The 27,106-nt window shown below is 39.3% G+C and overlaps 2 protein-coding genes and 1 pseudogene across 2 annotated transcripts; 1 reads left to right on the forward strand and 2 right to left on the reverse strand.

The window, feature by feature from the left end:
* Window positions 1-15,039: 15,039 nt before the first annotated feature.
* LOC149401336 (Chaperone DnaJ-domain superfamily protein) lies at window positions 15,040-16,638 on the forward strand. The gene is made up of 3 exons (XM_089610937.1): window positions 15,040-15,097; window positions 15,576-15,754; window positions 16,350-16,638. Exons 1-3 carry the CDS (start codon window positions 15,095-15,097, stop codon window positions 16,504-16,506), a joined length of 339 nt encoding a protein of 112 aa, XP_089467063.1. The 5' UTR covers window positions 15,040-15,094; the 3' UTR covers window positions 16,507-16,638.
* Window positions 16,639-17,042: 404 nt separating this feature from the next.
* Window positions 17,043-20,272, reverse strand: LOC149401337 (uncharacterized). Its single transcript, XM_089613051.1, has 6 exons — window positions 19,411-20,272; window positions 18,648-18,839; window positions 18,311-18,550; window positions 17,957-18,174; window positions 17,618-17,872; window positions 17,043-17,520 (listed from the first exon to the last, which is right to left on the reverse strand). Exons 1-6 carry the CDS (start codon window positions 19,805-19,807, stop codon window positions 17,308-17,310), a joined length of 1,515 nt encoding a protein of 504 aa, XP_089469177.1. The 5' UTR covers window positions 19,808-20,272; the 3' UTR covers window positions 17,043-17,307.
* A 389-nt stretch (window positions 20,273-20,661) lies between these two features.
* On the reverse strand, window positions 20,662-22,284 carry LOC149401338 (secreted RxLR effector protein 161 pseudogene; annotated as a pseudogene).
* Between the last annotated feature and the right edge of the window lie 4,822 nt (window positions 22,285-27,106).

Below are 27,106 nucleotides of genomic sequence, written 5' to 3' on the forward strand. Positions count from 1 at the left end.
GAGGAGGAGAGAGAAAATGAAGTTTCCTTTTTTATATAGATCAAAAGTTTCATATTTACTCAATAAATCCTCCTATATTCTCACTGATTCAAATTGACCCCGAGCTCAATAATATATTTCAAATAGGTCCAATAAAAATCATTACAACCATGTCCTTTACATATAATTATTTAATTAAATCCATAACTGAATGGATTATAATTATATGATTCGAATCGAGAATTTTCTCGTACGTTCTTGATTAATTCAAATATATTTAAGGTTTCTCGAAAATAATTCTCGTTCTTGAGAATTTATTTCTTAAATTAATTTCCGGAATATTTCCTCGAAAATAATTTATTAATCGAGATAAACTCGATAACTCCCTTATTTATTCCGAGATTTCTCCTTTACCTTAATATATTTTAAATTAATTCGATAAATCCATTGGACCATAATTCACTCGAGGATTTAGTTGTTACAACGGAAGTTCGTTTATTATTTCCAAGTCTCTAAATACAAGTGACGCAAAAGCTTGTCCTTACACTGGGAAACAAGGATAGGTCCCACGATCCCTAAGGGAGCTTTGCTCCTCGCTGGAGCTCAGGGCGCGAGCTCGTCATCAGGTTCCTCGTCTCGCACTCGCGACGATCCAGCTGTTAGCGACTTGCAGTCAACAGTGCAAACCCAGCAGGTCATGATGGAGCAGATGTAGCGACAAATCTACGAGCTCACACAGAGCATGAGACTGAGCCAGATGTCGCCCTTGACACCGTAGCCTCAGAATATGCTGCCACCAGCTATAAGGGTTGATGACCAAACGCGAGCTTCTGTCGAGTTCCAGCGATAGAGTCCTAGCGGCAGCAGTGCAAGAGGAGGCAACAGCGAATCCCGAGGCAGAGGTGGAAGATGATCGGCCACAATGGAAAAGTGATATCAAGCGCGAAAAAAATATTTGTATATTAATTATTACCGAATTTACTTTTACATTTAAAAGATATTTTTGTTAGGAATTCTTGCCCACGAGAAGATACTTATGTAAATTCTCGTTGAAATTATTAATAAAATAAAGTTTGACATTTATTATCTATTTGAATTGAAAGCGTTATTTCTTATTTAATGAGATTTATTAAACATTCATTATTCCATAGCCTCCGTATCTAACTGAGTCACGTGCTGGGCACTTGAGTTCGGGCGGTGTGCTAAAACATGGTCGATGACTAATATACGCCTGGAAAACTATATCTAAAGTCATATATGTGGAACACATGGGTGAAGTCTGATCACTATGTGGGAGCATTCTACACTTGTGGTAAGTGTACGACCCGGACAGATCTTGGTGTAGATGTGTCGTTTAAGGACCGTTACGACACACTAACCGAGGCCACTATGATGGTCAAAGTGAGACTTGATCTAAATCCTGAAGTGATCATGGACACTGGGTTATGTTACTGAGCTCTTTGACTCATTCGCTAAAAGGCTATTCATGCTAATCACAGCTTATGTCTTGGGAGTTTTCTCAGAGCATAATTCGAGTGGGAAATGATTTACAGATACGGAATCCAGCCTTCCTGAAAGAAGGTTAATGTTCTCTCACCTAAAGGTTGATTCCAGAACCGATAGATTGCGCGCACTTTCGAAGTAAGTAACGTTCGAAAGAATCTTTCCCTGGGGAAGCAACAATGCTTAGGGCTGATATGTATCAAGAGAAGTATAACGGAAAAATTGACTTCTCTTGACACGGGTTGAACCTGGAGGATCTTGATCACGAACTGACTATATCAGTGGACACTCGTCACGATGAGTAAATATAATTCTAGTATAAAGGAGAGTTCAGTCTTGGCTTACAAGGTGGAGTATTTGACCAAGATTAAACGAATCGATGGAAAAAGAGAAATGACTATTTTGTCTTTTTCATCGGATTTGTTAAGCTTTTATTACTAGGTCCATAGTCCCCGATTCGGCTCTGATAAATGCGGATAAGAACTTTCGTATAATAATGTTTATCATTATTAATCTCACTTGCTGTAATTGTGATTGACAACATTAATTCTGGAAAACGGGTATTCGCAGAATTAAATAAATATTTATGGTAGAATTGTTTATTTATTGTTTGATCAAGTAAATAAACAATTATTAATTATTTGTTTATTGTTGGACCAAGTAAATAAATGATTAATTGGGTTTTAAGCAATTGGGCCTTGCACACATGGAAAAATCGAATTGGGAATTTCGGCATAAGATTTGCGCAAATCCCCTTGGCCGTGTGCCTCCAAATCCGATTTTTTCAATATTGGTATTTACCAATATTTTCTCTTTAGTTGTTTAAATAAAGGAGAGAGAAAAATATAAGATATTGTCCTATATTTTCTCCTTATTTAAAGGAAAGTATTTAGGAGAATAATATATTCTCCTTTATTATCTCACTAAATAAATTATTCTCTATTTAAATAAAAGAATAATATCGATGAGAGAAAAAGTAGGATTCACTAGATGAGATCCAATGGCCTAGATTCAATCCACTAGTGTGAACACAATAAAAGGGAATAAAATATTCTGGAAGATTCCATGAATATCTCCTTTTTACTACTATAAATAGGGGTTCATGAGAAGACAAAAATAAGCAATTATTTTAAGCAATTTTTGTGAAAATTTGTGCAACCTAGCCCTCCCTTGGCCGTGCACTTCTGCTTCTCTTCCCCTCGGAAATTCGTTTCCATTCTTAGTAAAATAAGAGAGATCTCGAAACACCTAGTTTCGTGATCTAGTGAGATAAAGACTGTGCCCACTCACCTTTCTTATTCGTCTCGGAGATTACGTTTCGGAAGACTAAGGTGTCATCACATCGAGTCCTTGAAGTAGAGTCCCTTATTTGATCGTGTGGAGGCTTGTACGTTCAAGACGAAGACGGATTGTGAAAGTTTTCAGTTCGTGAACCGAAAATCAATGTAAGTACTTGTTTACTCTTGTTTCGGTTGCTTGACTTATATGCTCTCTTATAATTTTTAATTAACGTAAATCTAGATCTTGTCATATAATCATTGAATTAATTAGCTCATGATTAGCGTAATTAATTACTTTTCCGCATTTATATGGTTATATGGGGAATCATCCCCGACAAGTGGTATTAGAGCTAGTCGATTTACTTAATTAATTGATTCGTTCATGTGATTAAATTTAATATGGTTTGAATGAATTTATATTTTGATATGAAGTTCATGCAATTCAATATATGATTATGTGAATTGTGATTTGTGGTTGATCGTAGAATTTTTTGATTCTCGCTTTTCTAGATTTTTTGTACACCCGAAATTCAAAGGGTATAGGATTTTTTGTAAATCTATTATTATTATTATTAATTTTGTAATCCGACGAGAGACGTTCTTGATCACGACGATCAGCGAGAGATGAGACGGACGCACAACGAAGAAGCATGACGGACGAAGAAAGCCTCGACGACTACGCCACAAGAAAACTTGTCACAAAATTTTGTGACAAGTCTCGGCCGTCCTCTTCGTGCCGGGCCGCGCCCTCGTGGCGGCGGCGGTCCGGTGCAGCCTCAAGTCTAAACTTGACCTAGGTCAAGATTAGAGGATTCGTCCGGGCCTAGGCCCGGAAACCCTAGTGGGCCCACGGGCCCACTCATTAAAAAAAAATTAAGTTTTTTAAATGTTTTATTTAATTAATTGTATGGGCTGAGCCCTAATGATTTTTATTTAAAACATTATAAAATAAATGATTATGATATCGATTTATTTTAAATGGGACATTGAAATGGGCCCTTACTTAATTAATTTTTTCGATAAAAAACTTAGAAAAATTAAATAATTTGATATTGATTTATTTTTCTAAAGGACATAAGAATGGGCCTAATTGAATCCATGGGTCAATATGATTGGGCTCACTTGATTTTTTTTAAAGAGTCAATTAGGATACGATCAACACAAATCAAACCATGCTTGCTATGCTTGTTTATTTAATTGTTTTGCCATGCTTGTATGCTATAACTTAGATCGTGTATCGTATGTTTATGGTTGTCATGGGCTTTCATTCATTAAAATTGTCTAATTGGATTAGGATAGTTAATTAATGAATGAGTTGAACGGATCGGAGAGCTTTGTCACCAAGCCGATAAGAGGCTAAGCTGAGAGGTACTTAAGAAGACCTAGTGTCTCACCTTCTCTACTGGGAGCTTTTCCGTGAAGGAATACTATTAGGATAATCAAGACTAGAATGTCACAATTTCATAATGACTAAGCTATATCGAAACTTATTGTTTTTAAGGGTTGCTTAGAATCACTCGAGCTTTTAATATGATTTAGTAAACACGAGTGTATCACCTAGATTAAAGTTAATGCTTGGAAATTAAAATACTAAAACTATATTGAGTCTTAGGCCTCCAACATTGACACAACACCGTGAGGATGATAGATCCCCTCGTGACCGGCGGTTTTCTAAACATGGTGGTCAGTTCCATTCGGAATGGCTTTTCTGATTCCAATATCAAGGTTGTGTCTCTGACGATAGGTGGGAGGGTTGATCCCTGCGTGTACTAGTTGCGCTAGTGTGTATGGGCTAGATTTCTTTCACTGAAATATTGGGTCGACTCATGCATGAACCAACCGGTGGTTGCTCATGTGGCCAACGATTCCTATTAAAATGGTAGTTAGTGAGCATAGTTATGAAGGTACATGTACTGTGATTGTTCACTAATCTGAGATGGTTCTCATTTTCACTAGATGCACTCCGTTACGTCACCAGAGTGAAATGGACTGTGACTATTAGTCGAATTACCTTGGAATATAAAAAACTGGGTCTTTTAATATCTTTAGTATTTTTCCTCGTGCTTATGCATTATGTTTTTTATTTCCTAAATTTATATGATGAATGTTTTTTCTTTTCATTAGTAATTTATGTACTTGTATTTTATTAATTTCAGCATGACTTCGAATTATGATCTCTTGAAGTATATTATGGATAACAAAATGAAGTCTGGTGAATGCGCAGTTCTCTATATGAGAAACATGTCGGATTGGATGAATCTAGCTGCCTTTCGGGGCACAAAGATTAATGAGGCAACTCGGGTTGAAATCATTCTGAATTCACTCGCCGAGGAATACGCCGATTTTGTCATTTACTTTCGCGGTTTTGGCCCGGATTATAAGATGACGAAGTTTCAAAGCGAACTTCTTTCTTGGCGTGATGGTTTGGTAGAGTATGCTTACCATCAGGTGCAACCGAGTTTGGCACCACAGCCTTGTCCACCTTCACCAGAAGATTTACCATTAGAGAATGTTCTCGTAATGGAAAGGCCATCACTTATAGTGATTCCTGATGATGATGACATCAGCCCTGAGTCGTGTGAAGGTAATGTACCGTTCACTCACTTACATGTATTAGAAGCATTATATGCTGGAGATTCTCTCTCGTCCTGGATAATTGATTCGAGGACAACTAATCATGTTTGTACAACCTTACAGGTGTTTGACTCGTGGGAGGAACTGAGGGGAGACGAACTACAGCTTAGAGTGGGGAACGGAGAGTCCGTCACGGCTAAAGCTTTAGGAATAGTTCGACTTCGATTTGGAAATAAATATTTGATATTAGATTCAGTTTATTTTATTCCTGGGTTCTGTAGAAACCTAATTTCAGTTTCTGAATTACTTAAACAAAAATTTTCTTTATCTGTGAATGAGAAAACTATGAGTGTTTCTTTAGATGGAAGATTAATATGTGATGCCTTATTATATAATGGTTTATATGTATTAACTCCTGAAAATAAATGTTCATTTAATGCTTAAATGTTTAAAGTAGCTAAACCCACATCTAATAAGAAAATTAAACTGTCTAGTGATGAACAAACCTATTTATGGCACTTAAGACTTGGTCATATAAATATAAAGAGGCTAGAGAGGCTTGCAAGGCTTGGGCCGTTGAAACACCTTCAAGTGGGAACTCTGCCTGTTTGTGAATCCTGTATTGAAGGAAAAATGACGAAGCGATCTTTTGCTGGAAAAGGATTAAGAGCCACCGAGCCTCTGCAACTTGTTCACTCTGACGTCTGTGGACCAATGAGTGAAGCTGCGAGAGGCGGTTATGAATACTTCGTCACATTTACTGACGACTATTCTAGATATGGTTTCATTTACCTAATGCAACGAAAATCTGAAACTTTTAGTAAGTTCAAAGAATTTCGTGCTTGTGTTGAAAACCAATTGGGTAAGACTATTAAGACCTTTCGATCGGATCGGGGAGGCGAGTTCTTAGACAATGAGTTCACCGATTACTTGCTTGAGCATGGGATTGAGTCGCAATTATCGGCTCCTGGTAACCCTCAACAAAATGGGGTTGCTGAAAGGAGAAATATAACTTTATTAGACATGGTAAGATCCATGATTAGCTACTCTTCACTTTCAACATCTTTCTGGGGTTATGCATTGAAGACTGTCATGTATATCTTAAATCAAGTTCCTTCAAAATCTGTATCCGAAACACCCAAAGTACTATGGAATGGAGCACCTGAAGGTTTGCGTCACTTCCGTATTTGGGGTTGTCCCGCTCATGTCTTGAAAAAGAAATCGAGCAAGCTGGAACCAAGAACAAACGTTTGTTTCTTTGTTGGTTATCCAGAAGGGACAAAAGGAGGTATATTTTATGATTCTATTGATAGGAAAACATTCGTTTCAACTCATGCTACTTTTCTTGAAGATGATTATGTTAAAAATCATAAGCCTCGAAGTAAAATTATACTCGAGGAAACTGTTAGACCAACCCCGCAGACTAACGTCCAAGGGAATCCATCTCCGCCTACAATTGTTGTGAGAGTGGGAGATGAAGAAGAAAACACAAACGTTGGTCCAAGTGCTACACTGCCTCGTCGTAGTGGGAGGGTCTCTAGAGAGCCCGACCGATATCTTGGTTTTGAAGCAAACGTCGTTGCCTTGGATGCGAACGATGATGACCCCGTGTCATTTAATGACGCCATGGTCGACTTGGACAAAGAAAAATGGCTAGAAGCCATGAATCTAGAGATAGAGTCTATGCACTCGAACTCAGTCTGGACTCTTGTAGATGCACCCGAACAAATTAGACCGATTGGGTGCAAGTGGATCTATAAGAGGAAGAAAGGAGCTGATGGACAAGTCGAAACCTTTAAGGCTAGACTTGTGGCTAAGGGTTTTACCCAAAGAGAAGGAATCAACTACGACGAAACCTTCTCTCATGTAGCCATGTTTAAATCCATCAGAATTCTTCTGGCCATTGCCGCTCATTATGATTATGAGATTTGGCAAATGGACGTAAAGACGGCATTCTTGAATGGCTATCTGGAAGAAGAAATCTATATGGCTCAACCAGACGGATTCATAGAAAAGGGTCAAGAGCACAAGGTTTGCAAATTATTGAAGTCCATTTATGGACTCAAGCAAGCGTCTAGATCCTGGAACCAAAGGTTTGATGAGGTGATCAAGACCTATGGTTTCGAACAAAACCTTTCTGAGCCTTGTGTTTACAAGTACTCGAAGAAAGTAATTGTTTTCTTAGTCCTTTATGTAGACGATATCCTCCTTATAGGAAGCGATATTAAAGTAATGTCTGACATAAAGGAGTGGCTGGCAAAGCAATTCCAAATGAAGGATTTGGGGAATGCTGCTTTTGTTCTAGGAATCCAAATCATTCGTGATAGGAAGAACAAACTACTAGCTCTGTCTCAAGGTACTTATATAGATAAGGTACTTTATCGCTTCTCGATGCAAAATGCCCATGGGGTATTATTGCCAATTCGTTCAAGAAAGTTCATGTCAAAAGAGCAATGTCCTAAGACACCGCAAGAACTGGAGGATATGAGTCGAGTTCCATATGCCTCAGCAGTTGGGAGTCTGATGTATGTCATTTTGTGTACTAGACCCGACATATGCTATGCAGTGGGAGTTGTTAGTAGATACCAGTCAAACCCTGGTCAAGAACATTGGATAGCTGTTAAGCATATCCTAAAATATTTTAAGAGAACTAGAGACATGATGCTTGTATACACAAGTAATGACTTGGTGATATAAGGATACACTGACTCTGATTTTCAGGCAGACCGTGACATGTTGAAGTCTACGTCTGGATCAGTGTTCACTCTCAATGGAGGAGCGATTGTCTGGAGAAGCATTAAGCAATCTAGTATCGCAGACTCTACTATGGAAGCTGAATATATTGCAGCTTCCAAGGCAGCCAAAGAGGCTGTTTCGCTTAAGAATTTCTTAGCCGAACTGGAGGTTGTTCCTAAAATGAACGAGCCTGTGCAACTCCACTGTGATAACACTGGAGCCATCGCAAACTTTAAGGAACCTCGCAGCCATAAGAGAGGAAAGCATATAGAAAGTAAATACCACCTTATAAGAGAAATAGTTCGAAGAGGAGACGTGGCAGTCATGAAGATCTCGACGTTGGACAACATTGCGGATCCAATGACAAAGGGACTATCTGAACATGTGTTCATGAAACATGTGGGAGGTATGGGCCTTAGATACATGTCATATCTTCTCTAGGTCAAAGTGGGAGATTGTTAGGAATTCTTGCCCACGAGAAGATACTTATGTAAATTCTCGTTGAAATTATTAATAAAATAAAGTTTGACATTTATTATCCATTTGAATTGAAAGCGTTATTTCTTATTTAATGAGATTTATTAAACATTCATTATTCCATAGCCTCCGTATCTAACTGAGTCACGTGCTGGGCACTTGAGTTCGGGCGGTGTGCTAAAACATGGTCGATGACTGATATACGCCTGGAAAACTATATCTAAAGTCATATATGTGGAACACATGGGTGAAGCCTGATCACTATGTGGGAGCATTCTACACTTGTGGTAAGTGTACGACCCGGACAGGTCTTGGTGTAGATGTGTCGTTTAAGGACCGTTGCGACACACTAACCGAGGCCACTATGATGGTCACAGTGAGACTTGATCTAAATCCTGAAGTGATCATGGACACTGGGTTATGTTACTGAGCTCTTTGACTCATTCGCTAAAAGGCTATTCATGCTAATCACAGCTTATGTCTTGGGAGTTTTCTCAGAGCATAATTCGAGTGGGAAATGATTTACAGATACGGAATCCAGCCTTCCTGAAAGAAGGTTAATGTTCTCTCACCTAAGGGTTGATTCCAGAACCTATAGATTGCGCACACTTTTGAAGTAAGTAACGTTCGAAAGAATCTTTCGCTGGGGAAGCAACAATGCTTAGGGCTGATATGTATCAAGAGAAGTATAACGGAAAAATTGACTTCTCTTGACACGGGTTGAACCTGGAGGATCTTGATCACGAACTTACTATATCAGTGGACACTCGTCACGATGAGTAAATATAATTCTAGTATAAAGGAGAGTTCAGTCTTGGCTTACAAGGTGGAGTATTTGACCAAGATTAAACGAATCGATGGAAAAAGAGAAATGACTATTTCGTCTTTTTCATCGGATTTGTTAAGCTTCTATTACTAGGTCCATAGTCCCCGATTCGGCTCTGATAAAGGCGGATAAGAACTTTCGTATAATAATGTTTATCATTATTAATCTCACTTGCTGTAATTGTGATTGACAGCATTAATTCTGGAAAACGGGTATTCGCATAATTAAATAAATATATATGGTAGAATTGTTTATTTATTGTTTGATCAAGTAAATAAACAATTATTAATTATTTGTTTATTGTTGGACCAAGTAAATAAATGATTAATTGGGTTTTAAGCAATTGGGCCTTGCACACATGGAAAAATCGAATTGGGAATTTCGGCATAGGATTTGCGCAAATCCCCTTGGCCGTGTGCCTCCAAATCCGATTTTTTCAATATTGGTATTTACCAATATTTTCTCTTTAGTTGTTTAAATAAAGGAGAGAGAAAAATATAAGATATTGTCCTATATTTTCTCCTTATTTAAAGGAAAGTATTTAGGAGAATATTTAGGAGAATAATATATTCTCCTTTATTATCTCACTAAATAAATTATTCTATATTCAAATAAAAGAATAATATCCCATAGATATTGATCTGATGGATGAGAGAAAAAGTACGATTCACTAGATGAGATCCAATGGCCTAGATTCAATCCACTAGTGTGAACACAATAAAAGGGAATAAAATATTCTGGAAGATTCCATGAATATCTCATTTTTACTACTATAAATATGGGTTCATGAGAAGGCAAAAATAAGCAATTATTTTAAGCAATTTTTGTGAAAATTTCGTGCAACCTAGCCCTCCCTTGGCCGTGCACTTCTGCTTCTCTTCCCCTCGGAAATTCGTTTCCATTCTTAGTAAAATAAGAGAGATCTCGAAACACCTAGTTTCGTGATCTAGTGAGATAAAGACTGTGCCCACTCATCTTTCTTATTCGTCTCGGAGATTACGTTTCGGAAGACTAAGGTGTCATCACATCGAGTCCTTGAAGTAGAGTCCCTTATTTGATCGTGTGGAGGCTTGTACGTTCAAGACGAAGACGGATTGTGAAAGCTTTCAGTTCGTGATCCGAAAATCAATGTAAGTACTTGTTTACTCTTGTTTCGGTTGCTTGACTTATATGCTCTCTTATAATTTTTAATTAACGTAAATCTAGATCTTGTCATATAATCATTGAATTAATTAGCTCATGATTAGCGTAATTAATTACTTTTCCGCATTTATATGGTTATATGGGGAATCATCCCTGACAATTTTCTATTACGTTTTATTGTTATCGAATGTATAAAATATTTTCTATTACGTTTTATTGTCATCGAACGTTTTATAAGAAATTTATATCCTAATTCAAATTTCTATATTGATTATTATTTATTTAGTAAATTTTAATTTTTTTTTTTAAATAACTCTTAAGATTGGATGCGACAATTCGCATCCAAAGTATTCCCGCGTTTTGGTAGGATAAGAATTTGATGCGACTTGTCGCATCCAATAGTCTAATATCCCACCAAATAAAATATGGTGGGATAGTTTTTTATGCGATAATGGATGCGACTTGTCGCATCCAAATACATGGACTATTGGATGCGACTAGTCGCATACAGGGTCATAAGATGCGGACTATTGGATGCGACTTTGTCGCATCTAATTTCGCATCCATTTTAACTATTGGATGCGACTTTAAGACTTTTGGATGCGACAAAAGTCGCATCCGAAAGTCTTATTTGTCCTAGTGAAACCTGTGACATAAACTACCACAGACTATAAAAGAAAGAAAAAATAACAAAGCAATTTCGGGAGAGAGTTGAGGGATGAGATCTGTTCCTCAATTATGTTCGAGAGAGAGAACTGAAGGCCTGTTATAGTTGAAGCAAGTGGTTACACAAATTTGAACCACAAAACCGTTCGGTCATGATAGCCCATTAATACATTAATGCTCATTAATGCAAACGTTAATCCTATCTATTACAAATATGTTTGGATTAATGTGGTTAGTCTCTCTTCTTACGAGAATGAAGTGAAACAACTTTCACTAACCATTATGGTGTTCATGTTTGACTTATAAGACAGATACTCAAAAGTCAACACATCGTATGCCAATAATAAAATTATAAGTTCTTGACATAATTACAAACTAAATAGATAAGCACATAATTATAACAAGAAAAGAAAAAATTCATCGATATAAGTTCCGGAGAATAAACAAATGCACCAAGCACGAGATAAAATACTAAGTTAAAACTTAAAATAACCCAACTTTATAATCCTCGATATTTCGGCTACTAGTCACACCCAGTCTCCCAATGGAGACATAACATATATGCACCTAACCAAAATCTAGAACGCTTCTAGATTAGTAAGAAATTATCGCACACATACCTTTGTCACTATGCTTACTAACTATCGAGATTTGTTTGGCCGATGAGAGAACCTTTTGGATCCTCATGGTGAGTCGACCCAACGTATCCTGATAGCCAACTAACCCGAGTAGTGATTGTTAGGAATATTGCTCACTAAAGATAATAAAATAAACATGAATCATTACTGAATTTAATAAGAAGTTTACTTTATTAGCATGATTGATTAGTGAGTTGTTTTCTAGTTAGAATCATTAACAACTATCATCCCTAGTCTCTGTATTATATTTAATTACATGTTGGGCATCTAAGTTCGGGCGGTGAACTAAAAATTGGTCGATGATTGATACATGCTTGGATATTTGTATCTAAAATCATATATGTAAAACGCAAGTGACGGTTGATTACTTGGTGGGAGCATTCTACACTTTTGGTAAGTGTACGACCTGGACAGACTTTGGTTGTTGATATGTCGTGTAAAACCCATTACGACACGCTAACCAGAGTCCATATGATGGTCACAGTGAGACTTACTGTAAATCCTGAAGTAATCATGGACTTCTGGGTTGTATTACCGGGTTCTCTGACTCATTCGTTAATGGCTACTTGATGATGCCAAAACATTTATGTCTTGAAAATTCGGGATATGATCTGAGCGGAAAGTTATTTCAGATATAGAATCCAACCTTTCTGAAAGAACGTCAATGTTCCCTTACCTAAGGGTTGTTTCAAGAACTGATTGATTGTCGGCACTTCCGAAGATTGTACGTTCGGAAGAATCTTTCTCTTTTCCTAGAACGTCAATAATATTTATGAGAATTGTAACTAACTAGGCCACTTTAAACATGTGATTTTGGATCTAGCCTATGTTTAACAATTTTTAGGGATATAGCCAAATGGCTTATGTGACAATAATTAAGGTCTGATTTACTCTTATTTATTAAGAAATTCGTCACTTTCTCTCTCCTATTTTTTTTCAAATAATTTTTTTTTTACATCAAAACTTCAAAAATTCGTATCTTTCTCATACGAACTCGAAATTGAGTGATTTCAGATCCTACAAATTCGTGGCGTCGAGATCTTCAAAAATAGACCCATTGTGTTTGATGAAAAATTATGTTTAATGTATTATATTTACATTTCCATTTATTTTTTTTGATAAATTTCAATTATTTCCATATTTAAGGTAGTAACATGATTTTTCTACATCCATGGTATTAAAAATAATTTTTCATCAAACACAATGGATCTATTTTTGAAGATCTTGGCGTCACGAATCCGTAGGATTTGGAATCACTCAATTTCGAGTTCGTATGAGAAAGATATGAATTTTTGAAGTTTTGATGCAAAAAAATATTATTTGAAAAAAAATAAGAGAGAGAAAGTGACGAATTTGTTATAAATAAGGACAAATCAGACTTTAATTATTGCCACATAAGCCATTTGGCTATATCCCTAAAAATTGTCAAACATAGGCTAGATCCAAATTTCATAGTTTCATTTTGGCTATTTTACTATACTGCCCAATATTTATTGTGGAATTAATTATTTATTGTTGGAACAAGTATTTAATTAATTAAATTTTAAGTTGGGCCTTATGGACACTGTAAAATTCGAAAATTCCTAGGTTCAGTTTACCTATGTTGGCCCCCTATTGTATGGTTCAAATACTCAATATTCTATCTTTGGTTAGTTGGTAGATTTATGGTAAAGAAATTACGTAACTAAATAAATAAGAGAGATAATAATAATGATTGAGATATTATTTCTCCATTAAATAAGGAAATAAAATAATGTCATTTTCTCTCTCATGGATAATTTCCTAATATCTAGGAGAATAAAAATGGTTGAGATATTCTCTCCATTAAATAAGGAAATAAAATATTGTCCTCATTTTTCTAAAATATCTTGATTCCTTAAATATAGAAGAAAAAAAAAAGAAATATAATATCTTAGTTTCTGATCTGATGTATGAGAGAAAAAGTAGGATTTGTAATCAAGATCCAGTGGTTTATGTTTAACTACAAAATATGAAATAATATAGGAGAATGAGGAAACCCTAATGGCTTCATAAAATATCCATATCCTACCACTATAAATTATAGGAGTCATGTAGAACACAAAAATACACACGTGTGATACACGAAAAACAAGAGAAAAAATTCGACCACTCTCTCCTATGGTGGTTGATTTTTCTCTCTCTCTCTCTCTCTCTCTCTCTCTCTCCCTTGGAATTCGTGGTCCCAATCCCATAAACACGACACGACTCGAACTCCTAATCGGTAGTCTTTATGAGATAACGAGAGAGCCCACACTTTATTCTTGTTCATTCGGAGATTACAGCTTGGAAGATTAAAGTATCATCCAATGGAGATCCAAACGACTAGAGTCTAGTTGTCGTTCCCGAAGATTCAAGACCGGAGGCCAAAGCTTGATGATCGAGTAACTAACACTCATAATTGGATCTTGAAGAACTCGATTGGAACTTGCTCTCTAGTATTTACTACTCATTTAAATAAATCTAGATCATATAATCGTATAATTAATTAACTAGATAGCGTAATTACTTATATTCCGCACAGTTATAGTAATATGTATTCCCAATAAGGGTATTTCACTAACAATTTGGTGTCGGAGCGATTGTTCGTGACCGATATCAACATGATAAACCGACAAATAACAGATTTACCAAAGTGTATCCAGTGACCACAAATACAAACATGTATTTATACACATAGATATATATATATATATATATATATATACATATATATATTACTAATAATATTATGATAAATTAAAAAATATTAATACTTACTTAAATTTTTCATTCCTCTTAGTGTTAAATGTTGGACAATGTTGATGATGCTTTCACATGTGACCAGAACGATTATTGAGAAGTCCCAAAAATCGGTATATCGAACGATTTTCTCTCGATTTCCCCGGCATTTCAATCCCTACTTCAAAGCTTTTATTTAATTTTTTTCTTTTAATTTTTTTGTTTTTAAAAAAAAAAAAAATTGATTCACCAGTACATACAGTGTCGTTTTATTCTGCTTAGTCGTTTTGCAGTTCGCAATCGTATTTATGTGTCGTTTACATTCACTAAATGTGCAGAACCCGGATTAGATATCCATCTTGTTGACCTTGGACCGGAAGAAATCCCCAGTTTACTTTATACTCGTGCAATAGTCTAGAATCATCGCAAAAACCCTCATTAATCAAAACCACCCCTCCCCCCCCCCCCCCACACTAAAATTGCGAATCTGCTCTTGTCCATCAGTTTGCTCAAGAAGAAAGAAATCCGTAAAAATGGTGGGTGATTCTCTTCCATTATTATTTCCTAAATACTGATATCTCTGTAGCATGTTCTGGATTCACGGTCGTCGAGATTGAAATTCATTGGGTATATCGAATTCTGATCGAAATTTCAGAAGGGGAAACCTAGAAATTAAAATTTAATCCTTAGTTTCATGATATATCAATCATTTGGGTCTTCTAAAACCCTCGGTTTTGTAAGTTATTTTTTCTTCCTCTTCAATAATCACTTTTCGTCCTAGAGTGGTTGGTAATAAGTTTCCTTATGTTTTTTGTTCGGTTTCAATTTTCTTTTATTCCTTTCAACTCTTTCTTCGTAAAAGCCTCGATCTTTTTTTATTTTTTTAAATTTTCTTCAAAGAAACGGACATTTTTTTTAATTAAAACGGCAAAGTGCCGATCTTTTCTTATAACCAGAGCAATAGATCATCTCCGTGAACTAATGATTGTCTTGTTATCTTTTTGTGTGATTAAGACATCGGCGATAATTGCGGGATTTGGCGTGGCAGCGGCTGCGTACGCTGGACGGTACGGCATTCTGGCGTGGAAGGCCTTCCAAGCGAGACCTGCGACCGTTAAGCTCCGAAAGTTCTACGAAGGCGGGTTTCAGCCCCAAATGAACCGAAGAGAAGCCGCTCTTATTCTCGGAATCAGGTATTAGCTCTCTCACAAGACTTACTGTGATTCTACGCTGGCCAATGAATTGGGGATCATTAATTCGGATATTCTAGGGCAGAGATTTTACGGGTTTGATTAGGTCCGTTTAGAGCCCAACCCTTTGCTTGCTTGCTTGCTAGGTTGCGATCACAACTTGGTTTAGTCAAATTGAGATATTGATGCATGTGACATCTCATTAAGTCGCTAAGTATGTATAAATAATTATATATTGGCTAAAGCTCGAATGCAGAATATGATGAAAGCTGTAAGTATGACTACATGATCTCTCTAATCTAATCTAATCTAATCATAGTGTTCATGCAATGATCCAAAAGTTAATAGACCAGTTTTAGAATCTCAAGACAGACAGAACATAGCTTAAGGACTAAGCTGCTGAAGCGAAGAGTAAGACCCCGTTAAAACATTAATGGTTAGGTGTGTAACATAAAAAATTTAAGTTTGAGACGATAATGAAGCTTCTTGATTGAGGTTTATATACGGACGTGGCGCTATGACCAAAGTATTATTGGTAACGTCGTATCTTTATTTATGGTTCGATTGTATGAATAAAAATTTATATATTCGATTGCAGGGAAAGGACTCCGTCGGAAAAGGTGAGGGAAGCGCACAGGAGAGTGATGGTTGCGAACCACCCCGATGCGGGCGGTAGCCATTATCTCGCTTCAAAGATCAACGAAGCCAAAGAATTGATGATGGGAAACACCAAGGGCGGCGGATCCGCATTCTGATCTTCCAGAACGTTGATCTCGGCTTCAAGCTATTTATTGAGTGTGTGATTGTATAACATTAGACCAATAAAAGAAAGGGTTAGATGAGGAGAGTTTTGGGAGTCCGTGTGTCTAATTATTCTTTGGGGGTGATCTTGAACTTGAAGATGTATACCAGTAGAATAGTATTCTGATTGCCTTTTTTTTTTATGAATCAACAGAGCATACGCCAACAGGATTGTTGGTTGAACTAAATCTTAGTGTCTTTGTTTCTTTACAAATACAAGTCTGTGTTATTCTGAATATGTAGCTCTAGCTCTAACCTACTTCTTCTATTTACTTGTTGTCTAGTCGTTGATATGGTAATATTATATATAAAATAATCGAAAAAATGACGCAGTTACTCAAAATTTGAAGTAATTAGTAGCTTGAATGGCTGTGTCCTCTTATAACCGATTTTTTTTTTTTTTTTTATATTGTTTTTCTAGAGCTCAAATTTAGGTGCTCATACTCTACAGAGCTTTCTTCTTCTTGTGGAGATAATCAAAGAACAAGGATGACAATAAACTCAACGTGATATTATATATAATGATGTACTTTAAAAAACATCATGGTTAAGTGTAAAGTATTTAATCGATACAAATCATTTGAGACACCACATGTAGAGCCTAGTCTACAGAACAAAGAGACTAAAACAGTTTAACCTAAACCTTGCATTCCGTGATTCGCCAAGCCACCAAGTATTGGTACGGTATTTACATCCGAATCTTGGAAATGAAATCTAAGTCAACTGTGTTATTTTGTCCGAGAATTTTCGGTATTCTATTTGGATGGATTTTGATCTATTTCCTCTTGACTGGAAATCGGACCTTTTGGGGTTCCAAAGAGAGTGGAAAGTATCAGCCTTTGGCATTCGTCACAGAAAAAGAAGTATGAGAAATGCCCTTCGTTTGGAAGTCTATGCAACACGGCTTCAGGTAAAATCCGATCTAGATAATCAGCCATTGATGGTGGAACCACCTGGTCACCCAATCCCTGTTCATCAACACAATACCTTATGTAACGGAAAATTTATCGTGGATTTTAATTAATTATAAATCATCAAACAAGTTTGAAGTATCATTAAACCCACCTGCCATATATGTACTGGGCCTAGAAATCCAGTTAATTCACATTCTGATTGACTGTATATCGACTTGAGCCAGGGAAGAAATCCTTTTGCCTGACACCTTCTCTGCACCTGAAGATCCGAAAGTCCAAATCCCCAATTCGATACTTGAAGAACAGCTTCCTCTATGAACGGTCTCACGTTATGCTGGCGGATTGACTCCTCTACATTCCTGTCCCACAGTTCCTCAAATTTGGGATCTTCGATCAGAATTTCATCCTGCAAATGCCAAACTTTTAAGCTTCATAAGGAGGTAAGAAATATCATAGTTTTGTAGTGATGCAAGACAGAGAATTGGGTTACCTTCTTTCCGAATGAGAAAGATAACCACTTATCGATCCTCTCTAGCTTTCCAGATAAGAAGCTTCGTTGATAGAAAGAGGTGAGAAATGTCGGAAATCGACGGGCTAGGAAGTACATAAATTTTCTTCTGGGCAACCAATTTTCCCATGTGCCTTTCACCTCTTCTTTGTTCATGGATGGATCGTACGGATTCACCATTGGAGCAAGAAGAGCTGCACCTGCAAGTTCAATAAATATTTCCCAAAATTTTTCACGTGTTGTTGTACTTTTTACGTCAAAAGAAGCTTGGCACTACTGACTTTGGAAGCCATTGATTCAACTCGACAAGTAGGTCCTCAAACACCATCTTTTTACCTGCAATTTTGTTGGGAATATATTTAAGCGCAGCCAAAGTGTGCATAGCTCCACTTGAGTGAGCGAGTACCCAAAATTTATCAGTAACACCAACAGCTTTGGCTAGATTCAGAATATCCAATGCTGACGAGTTAAGATTCCTTTCGGGGTCAGGATCACTCTCCCCAAAACCAGGAAGGTCATATGTCACCAAACGAATTCCAAACTCTTCGAGCAACGATATCTTGATTCCAGGTATACCTTGAAAAGATGAAATACAAACATGAATAATGATCGATTCACTAATTGTAATAGACTGATTGATTCACATACAGATTCTTCAGGGAAAATTATTTACCTGCAAGTCGAGATGAAAGGAAAGAATGAGGAGCTATTACAGAAAATCTAGCTCTTTGAGCCGGGACACCTTGCTCGAGATAAGCCATGTGTCTCCCATCAGGAAGTAGTACTCGTGTGGCGGTCGGAGGATGTATTTTCACTCTCTTAATTGGCGGGATAAAGCTTCCGTGCTCATTATTTACATTTATAGCTGTACACAATTAAAACACGTTTATCAAACTCTTCTGTTAGATTATCACCGTCCAATCAAAAGCAAGGAAAGAAACCAAATACAAAATGGGTCAGCGCATAAGCAAAAGGTATTCAAAAGCCTTTGAGTCTTCACAAGAACAATATTACCAACAATGCTCTTTCAGACAATACTTAGCTGCTCTTTAACAGTACACAAACATTTAATCTAAGATTAAAAACCAAAACAAAATTATCTTCGCAATGCAGTCAATTCAATGTTTTCTTAGTTGAATTTGTAGCGCTGAATAACAGTGATCTGAACAAATAGTTATTTACACGTGTATAAAACAGTAAAATTAGCCTATAACCATCCGAACACAAAATGGGTTATAAGCACTGCCCAGACCAATGTACTCTTTTTATACAAGAGTTTAAGTCCTCAGTCTCACCTTGAAATGTACTACTAAAACAAGAATTAGTTATATTCCCTTCAAACAATGCAAGCAAGTAAAAAAAAAATGCAAGCAAGTCAATGTTTTTGTTTTGCTAAATCCGTAGAACTGAGAAAGAAAAAAAAAAAAAAAATTTACCAGCGAGGGCTAGGAGAAAAACGACGAGAATCACGGACCAGGCATGAGCGGGATCGCGATCCTCAGGCAAGAACTCGTTGAAGTAGTTGAATCTCGCTGAAGCCCTAGCGTAGGGCTTTCTGAGCTTCTTCACGATGTACGAGTCCTCCGTGAGGAAGCTCTGCTGAACAACGTCCCTGCATCCCCGTCCAAGCTCCAACGCAATCTCCGCCGAGGCGATCGCGAAGCCCTTGATCTGCTCCCTAAAGCTCTCCGAATTCTCCGCCGGAACTCCGACGTAGCTCACGGGAATCGTAGACGGAATCGAGCTCGTCACGACGATCGGATCGGCGACGAGGCTCGCGAGCTCCTCGCGCCACGTGGACAGGGGTGATGGTCCTGATCTCACTTCCGCCATGGTTGCTCAGCTAGAGTGACCGACCATGTGAGTAGTGCAGTGACAAAGTGTTTATATATAGAGAAAGGGAGAAATAGAATTGAAAATTCCTAGGGTTTATCAATGGTGTCGAAAAAGCGAAGCAACTGAGCTTGAAAACTGTAAGCATTACAAGCGTGATATTCAAGCCAACTTTAAAGTTTTATCAAAACAAAACCAAAAAAAAACAATTATTCCATTTGGAAAAGAAAAAGTAAAACAAACCGACCACGATTCAACGAATCGAAGCTCATAAGCTTTTCTTTTTTAATAAACCAAAATTGTAAAAAAGTACACTTAGAATTCTCTGGAATGTGCTTTTTGGACGCTGAAATTGTAGGTTCGTTTCGGCTCTGAAAATCTGATCCAAATGGGTTTTCTTTCCTTATTTTCTTGGACTTATTTCTGTGTAATTAAGTGAGATAGTAAGCAATCATCTGTCACTGCCATTGTTGGCTAGGATTAGCTTAGGCCTTGGCAAAGCTTTTTCCTCTTTTTGTCATTTTCCTAGCGATTTGAAAGAGACGAGAAGGCGAGGCTGAGCCGTTGATGGGGTCTTGCTTTTCGGAAAAATGGGCGGTCAAGATAGGTGCACGTCAGACTGAATCGCCGTAAGATAAACGGCTTGTAAATCGGTTTGGTCGGTGCGTTGTCCACTTTGGAGATTGCTCCTGACGTGGATGTATGCACGTGACCGAAGAATGTTTGTAATGAGGAATGTCAAAATAAAAAGAGGACTCATATTGAAACATTGAAATTTCAATATATTTTAAGCGATTAATGAAATAAAAATCAAAATAAATATCCCAATTTGGTTAATAATAATTGTTATGGCGTCATTCTTCGTATGGGAAAAACGACAATCCAAATGCAAAAACGATGCAAAACTGGAGGACCCTTCCGTCAGGACCCTCAAAACCAGAGGATTCCTCCGGTAGAACCCACAAAACCGCAGGATTCCTCCGATAAAACTCACAAATCCTGAGGATCCCTCCGGTAGAACCCACAAAACCAGAGGATCCCTACGACCAAGTATCCATGACTTTACACACTCAAAATCCTATAAATACCCCCTCATTTTTCACCAAAAAAAGAAAAGGAAGGAAACAAAAGCTCTAAAACCAAAAGCTCTCAAAGCACTCAAAAGATCGAAAAAGGACCAAGAAAAATAAAAGACAAAGATGGAGAGAAAAGAAGAGGGAATCAAGACCAAGATAAGAGAACGAAGAGAAGACAAAGAATCCGACGAGAAGACGAAGAATCCGACGAGAAGACGAAGAACGCGAAGAATCCGACGAGAAGACCAAGATAACTTTCTCGTCACTTCGTCCTAACAGCTCGCCTTAGCTGTTGGAATTTAGTTCGTCAGTTCGCCCAAACCGCTGTTGGGGCTTACTTCGTCAAACTCTCTCTCTCTCTCTCTCTCTCTCTCTCTCTCTCTCTCTCTCTCGCCAAACAGAAAACGAAAAATAAATCAAAGAAGGGACACAAAGGATTTATAGTGGTTCACTTTCAATGAGAAAGTTACATCCACTTTGCCACTGCAATACTATAAACCCAAATGGGAAAGTTTATAAGTGCAAGTGTTTCTATTTTGGGTACAAAAGAATACAACACATAGCATCCTTTATATATACTAAGGAATTGTACAAAGTTACTATCCCTAACCGATGTAGGACTTTTTCCAATTCCTTAGATTAGGCTCCACCACTAACATCCACCATCAACAATCTCCCACTTGGAGACTAATCTCATCACGCGTCTCCTTCTTGCAGCGGCGACTCAACTCATCAGACGAGGAGTCCAACTGAGGTCGAGCACAACCTCAGTTTGTCATACGGCACAGACTTCGTAAACATGTCGGCGGGATTCTGACTCCATGCGATCTTCTCAAGCACCAATACACCATCTTCTAATGCAGACCTGATGAAGTGGTATCTCAGCTATATATGCTTCGTCCTCGCATGATACACTGGATTCTTCGCCAACTGAATGGCACTCTGGCTGTTACTGTACAGCACACTCCCTTCATGGTCTTGACTCAGCTCGCCCAGAAAAGCCTGTAGCCATATCATCTCCTTCGTGGCCTCGGTGATGGCCACATACTCCGCCTCGCAGCTCGACAAGGCAACGATCTTCTGCAACCTCGACACCCAACTGATAGCCGTCCCTCCGAGTGTGTAGACGTAACCGAACGTACTCTTCCTGCTGTCGACGTCGCCCCTATTGTCAGCATCGACGTAACCTTGGAGTCCCAGTTCGGACTTCCTGAATACCAATGCCGAGGTCGAGCTGCCTCTCAGATATCGGAGGATCCACTTCACAGCCTCCCAGTGCTCTCTCCCCGGGTTCCTCATAAACCTGCTCACAACTCCCACTGCATGAGCAATGTCCGGCCTTGTACACACCATTGCGTACATCAAACTTCCAATGGCCGAAGCATAGGGAATCTTGTCCATGTATGCCAGCTTGTCCTCTGTCACTGGCGACTGTTGCTTGGACAATTTGAAGTGGCTGGCCAGCGGCGAGCTGACCGACCTCGCGTCATCCATGTTGAAGCGTTGGAGCACCTTCTTTCACGTACTCCTCCTGTGAGAGCTGGATGCTCTCTCTCGTCCTCTTGATCCTCATCCCGAGAATCTGCTTCGCGGCTTCTAGATCCTTCATCGCGAACTCTTCGGACAATCTCTTCTTCAACTCGTCGATCTCGTGTAGGTTGGCACCTGCGATCAGCATGTCGTCGACGTAGAGCAGAAGAATCACGTAGGAGTCTTCAAGTCTCTTGAAGTAGCAGCAGTGGTCGGCCTCACATCTGCCGAACTCAGCTCGCTTCATGAAATTGTCGAACTTCTTGTACCACTATCGTGGGGCTTGCTTCAGCCCGTAGAGACTCTTCTGGAGCTTGCACACGAGTTCATCTCTTCCTTTCACCTCGAAGCCTTCGGGTTGCCTCATATAGATCTCTTCGTCGAGATCACCGTGAAGAAACGCCGTCTTCACATCCATCTGTTGCAGATGCAGATTTTCCTTGGCAACCAACCCCAGAGCACGGTTCTGATCGTCACGAGCTTGACGACCGGAGAGAATATTTCTGTGAAATCAATTCCCTCCTTCTGCTAGAAACCTTTCACCACCAGCCTCGCCTTGAACCGTTGGCTTCCATTGCTCTCCTCCTTTATCCGGTACACTCACTTGTTGTGCAGTGCTTTCTTCCCAGCTGGTAACTCCGCCAGCTCCCAAGTATGATTCGTGATCAATGAATCCATCTCGTCCTTCATGGCGAGCTCCCACTTGGTCGAGGTGTCGACCTCCATAGCCTCTTCATAGCACTCCGGCTCTCCTCTGTCGGTAAGGAGGATGTAGTTGAGAGACGGGGAAAACTTGTGAACCGGTTTCCTGACTCTTGACGATCTCCGCAGCTCGGTGATCGGAGTCCGCTGATTCACCTCGAGCTCGGTGTTCTCATCAGCTTCTTCTTCGATCTCGTGACCGTCATCAGCTTGGCCTGATCTCACCTCGGTCATCGACGTGTCTTCCTCTTCCAGCTCGGTCGTCGAGAAGTCTTTCAGGTCGATCATTGACTTCTCGCCCTCAGGAGCTTTCTTCGTCGAACTCCCCTTCAGCTCATCCCCGTACGTCGTCTACTCGTTGAAGACAACATTCCTGCTCCGGACTATCTTTCTCGCGTGGGCATCCCAGAAACGATAGCCGAGCTCAGTGTCACCATAACCAATGAAATAACACTTTTTAGATTTCGGATCGAGCTTACTTCGAACAGATTCATCAATATGAACATATCATAAACAACCAGACACTTTCAGATACGAAAGGTTTACCTTCTTCCCATTCCACACCTCTTCTGGAATTCTGAAATTCAAAGGAACCTCGGTCCTCGGTTTATCAAGAAGGCTGCCGTGTTGATTGCATCGGCCCAAAAGGTCTTGGGCAGGCCGGAGTGAATCCGCATACTCCGAGCCCGTTCATTCAACGTGCGATTCATTCGCTCCGCTACTCCGTTCTGTTGGGGAGTCCCCGGGATCGTTCTCATCATCTTGATCCCGTTCTCGGCACAATAACGCTTGAAGTCGGAGTCGACGTACTCCCCTCCGTTGTCGGACTTCAAGCACTTCACTTTCGAGCTCGTCTCCAGCTCGACCATTGCCTTCCAATTTTTGAAGGTAGCGAACACGTCAGATTTATTCTTTAGGAAATAAACCCATACCTTCCTCGTGGAATCGTCTATGAACGTCACATAGTAGCGAGATCACCCAAGTGAAGGGACTGGAGCTGGTCCCCATACGTCGGTATGTACCAGCTCGAGTTTTTCCGCCTTCAGCTCTCTGCTCGCATTCGTGAAGCTAACTCGCTTTTGCTTTTCGAGAATGCAGCTCTCGCATTGGTGATGTTCCACCGTCTTCAGCTCCGGGATCATGCCGTCTTTCACCAACATCTTCATCCCCTTCTCGCTCATGTGTCCGAGCCTGCCGTGCCACAGCTCGGTCCTCGCGGTGTTGTCGACCACGGCCACCATGTCTCTGCAGCTCGACGTCATGTAGAGCGTGTATGTCTTCTGTCCGCGAGCTACCACCATAGCTCCCTTTGAGACCTTCCACGAGTTATTCCCGAACCTTGTGGTGTAACCTTCATCGTCGAGCTGACCCATCGAGATTAGGTTCCTCATCAACTTCGGCACGTGTCTGACCTTGTTGATCTTCCAGACTTGCCTGTTTCCCATCTTCAGCCTGACGTCGCCGACACCAACAATGTCTAGAGGCTCGCCATCAGCCACGTAGACCTTCCCATGAATTCCCGCGACATAATTCTCCAGAATGTCGCTGTCGGGGGTGGTGTGAAAGGACGCTCCTGAGTCGAGCACCCAAGAGTCAATCGAGCTGTCCACCGTTAGCAATAACGCATCTGCTAAATCTTCAATGACGACGTGGGCACCACCTTTCTCCTTGGCTGGCTTCTTGCAGTACTTCCTGATGTGGCCGGACTCGCCACAATTCCAGCACGCAAAGGATCTCCCCGACTTGGATTGACCTCGCCCACTCCGTGATTTCGACCTGTCCTTCACTCGGTTCTGATTCCGGTTGTGGTTTCTTCCCCTGTTCTCCACATTCAAGGCCGAACTCGTCGAGGCCTCGCCAGAATCAATCATTCGCATCTCTTCGGCGAGGATGCGATCTCCTACGTCGTTGAAATTTAACTTCGTACTTCCAACCGAGTTGCTAACCGCGGCCCTCATTGGCTCCCAGCTGTTTGGTAAGGACGCGAGCAGGATCAGAGCTCGCACTTCGTCTTCGAACTCGATCTCACCGATGACATTTGGTTGACGATTGTGTTGAACTCGTTCACGTGAGTGGCTACCCCGGCTCCTTCATCCATCTTCAAGTGGAAGAGCCTCTTCATCAGAAACACTTTGTTATTCGCCGAGGGTTTCTCGTACATGTCCGTCAGGACCTTCATCATTCCCGCCGTGGTCTTCTCCTTCGCCACGTTGTGAGCTACATTCTTCGACAACGTCAGTCGAATAACCTCCCAGAACCTGCCTGTCGAGGAGATTCCAATCTGCCTCGTCCATCTTCTCTGGTTTCTCGCTCAGCGGTTGATGAAGCTTTCTTCCGTACAGATAATCCTCGATCTGCATTCTCCAGAATGCATAGTCCGACCCGTCGAACTTCCCGATCCCGTGCACCGTGCCTTCTTTGCCTCCCATCGTTTTCTACGTTGCTTCTTCTCCACAAGCCGCACTCTGTTTCAATAAGAAACTGCAAACCTAGAAGCTCTGATACCAGTTGTTGGGATTTGACCTCGTCACTTCGTCCTAACAGCTCGCCTTAGCTGTTGGAATTTAGTTCGTCAGTTCGCTCAAACCGCTGTTGGGGCTTACTTCGTCAAACCCTCTCTCTCTCTCTCTCTCGCCAAACAGAAAACGAAAAATAAATAAAAGAGGGACACAAAGGATTTATAGTGGTTCACTTTCAATGAGAAAGTTACATCCACTTTGCCGCTGCAATACTATAAACCCAAATGGGAAAGTTTACAAGTGCAAGTGTTTCTATTTTGGGTACAAAGGAATACAACACATAGCATCATTTATATATACTAAGGAATTGTACAAAGTTACTATCCCTAACCGATGTGGGACTTTTTCCAATTTCTTAGATTAGGCTCCACCACTAACATCCACCATCAACAGGCCGACTATTGACGAGGAGCCGGAAACCACTTTCCGGTGAGGCAAGGACGACGAGGATAGAAGAAATTCACCACACCTAACCTACGTGCGGTCATAGGGTCCGCCCTAGATCGAACCACGGACAGTTCTGAATGCTAATCCAAAAACGTGATTAACAATAATTAATTGAGTTGTTACCATAATAATAAAAATTACTTATTGCACAAATATTTATAAAATGCTGCAAGTTTTTTAATTTGTAAATCAGCGATCCCTTTTTCATTTAAATTTTTAGGAAAAAAATATAGAAAAAAAAATCATGAAGAAGAATATGATGACGATTAACTATTAACAAGAATTAATGATTATTAACTGGGCGAAAATCCAAAAACTTTCTTGAAGACGAAAATAAACACAACAACAAATAATAATTAACGATTATCACAATCCAAAACATATAGACATAATGAATTTTGGACGTGAATTAACGATAAATTGATGTTAATTAAACTATATATCTGGAATGCTTCTGGAATGGCTTTCTTCATGATCATCATGCACATGCGATTCGATCTCTCCTACTTTTTCATCTCCTTATTGTCATCGGAGGTACTATTGTCTGTAAGTGCTGGAAGAGCTTCATCTCGTATCGCCAGGTTAAGATCCATGACCCAGAGAACAATCAGCAAGTTCTCTTTCCATGACTTGATGTAGGAGTCATTCAGCAAAAGGAATTGAATTGATGTTGGCAGGAGTCGTAACTGATACAAAGAACAATAAACAAACAAAACATGCTCAGAGAAAATCCTAAACTGAAATTCAAATTCAAATATGGTAAGTCTCATCTCAAGATACCATGTACTCTATTAATATTATGTCTTTGGGAAAAAAAACCAATGACTTGTAAGTGATATCTTGGTGCACTAATCAAATAATGACAATAATGAACATATCAAATAATAAACCACAACCCAATAAATAAAGAAATAATAATAATAATAATGGACTAGATCCCAAACTTTGTGAAAACGTAGGGTTTTCATCTAGAAATTGATGAATCCAAAATGTACATATGAACAAAAAAATAATCTCATAAATAA

This window comes from Urtica dioica, chromosome 4, assembly GCF_054948205.1.
Source record: "Urtica dioica subsp. dioica isolate 48M chromosome 4, U.dioica_male_clone48M_v1_H2, whole genome shotgun sequence".
Taxonomy (NCBI): domain Eukaryota; kingdom Viridiplantae; phylum Streptophyta; class Magnoliopsida; order Rosales; family Urticaceae; genus Urtica; species Urtica dioica.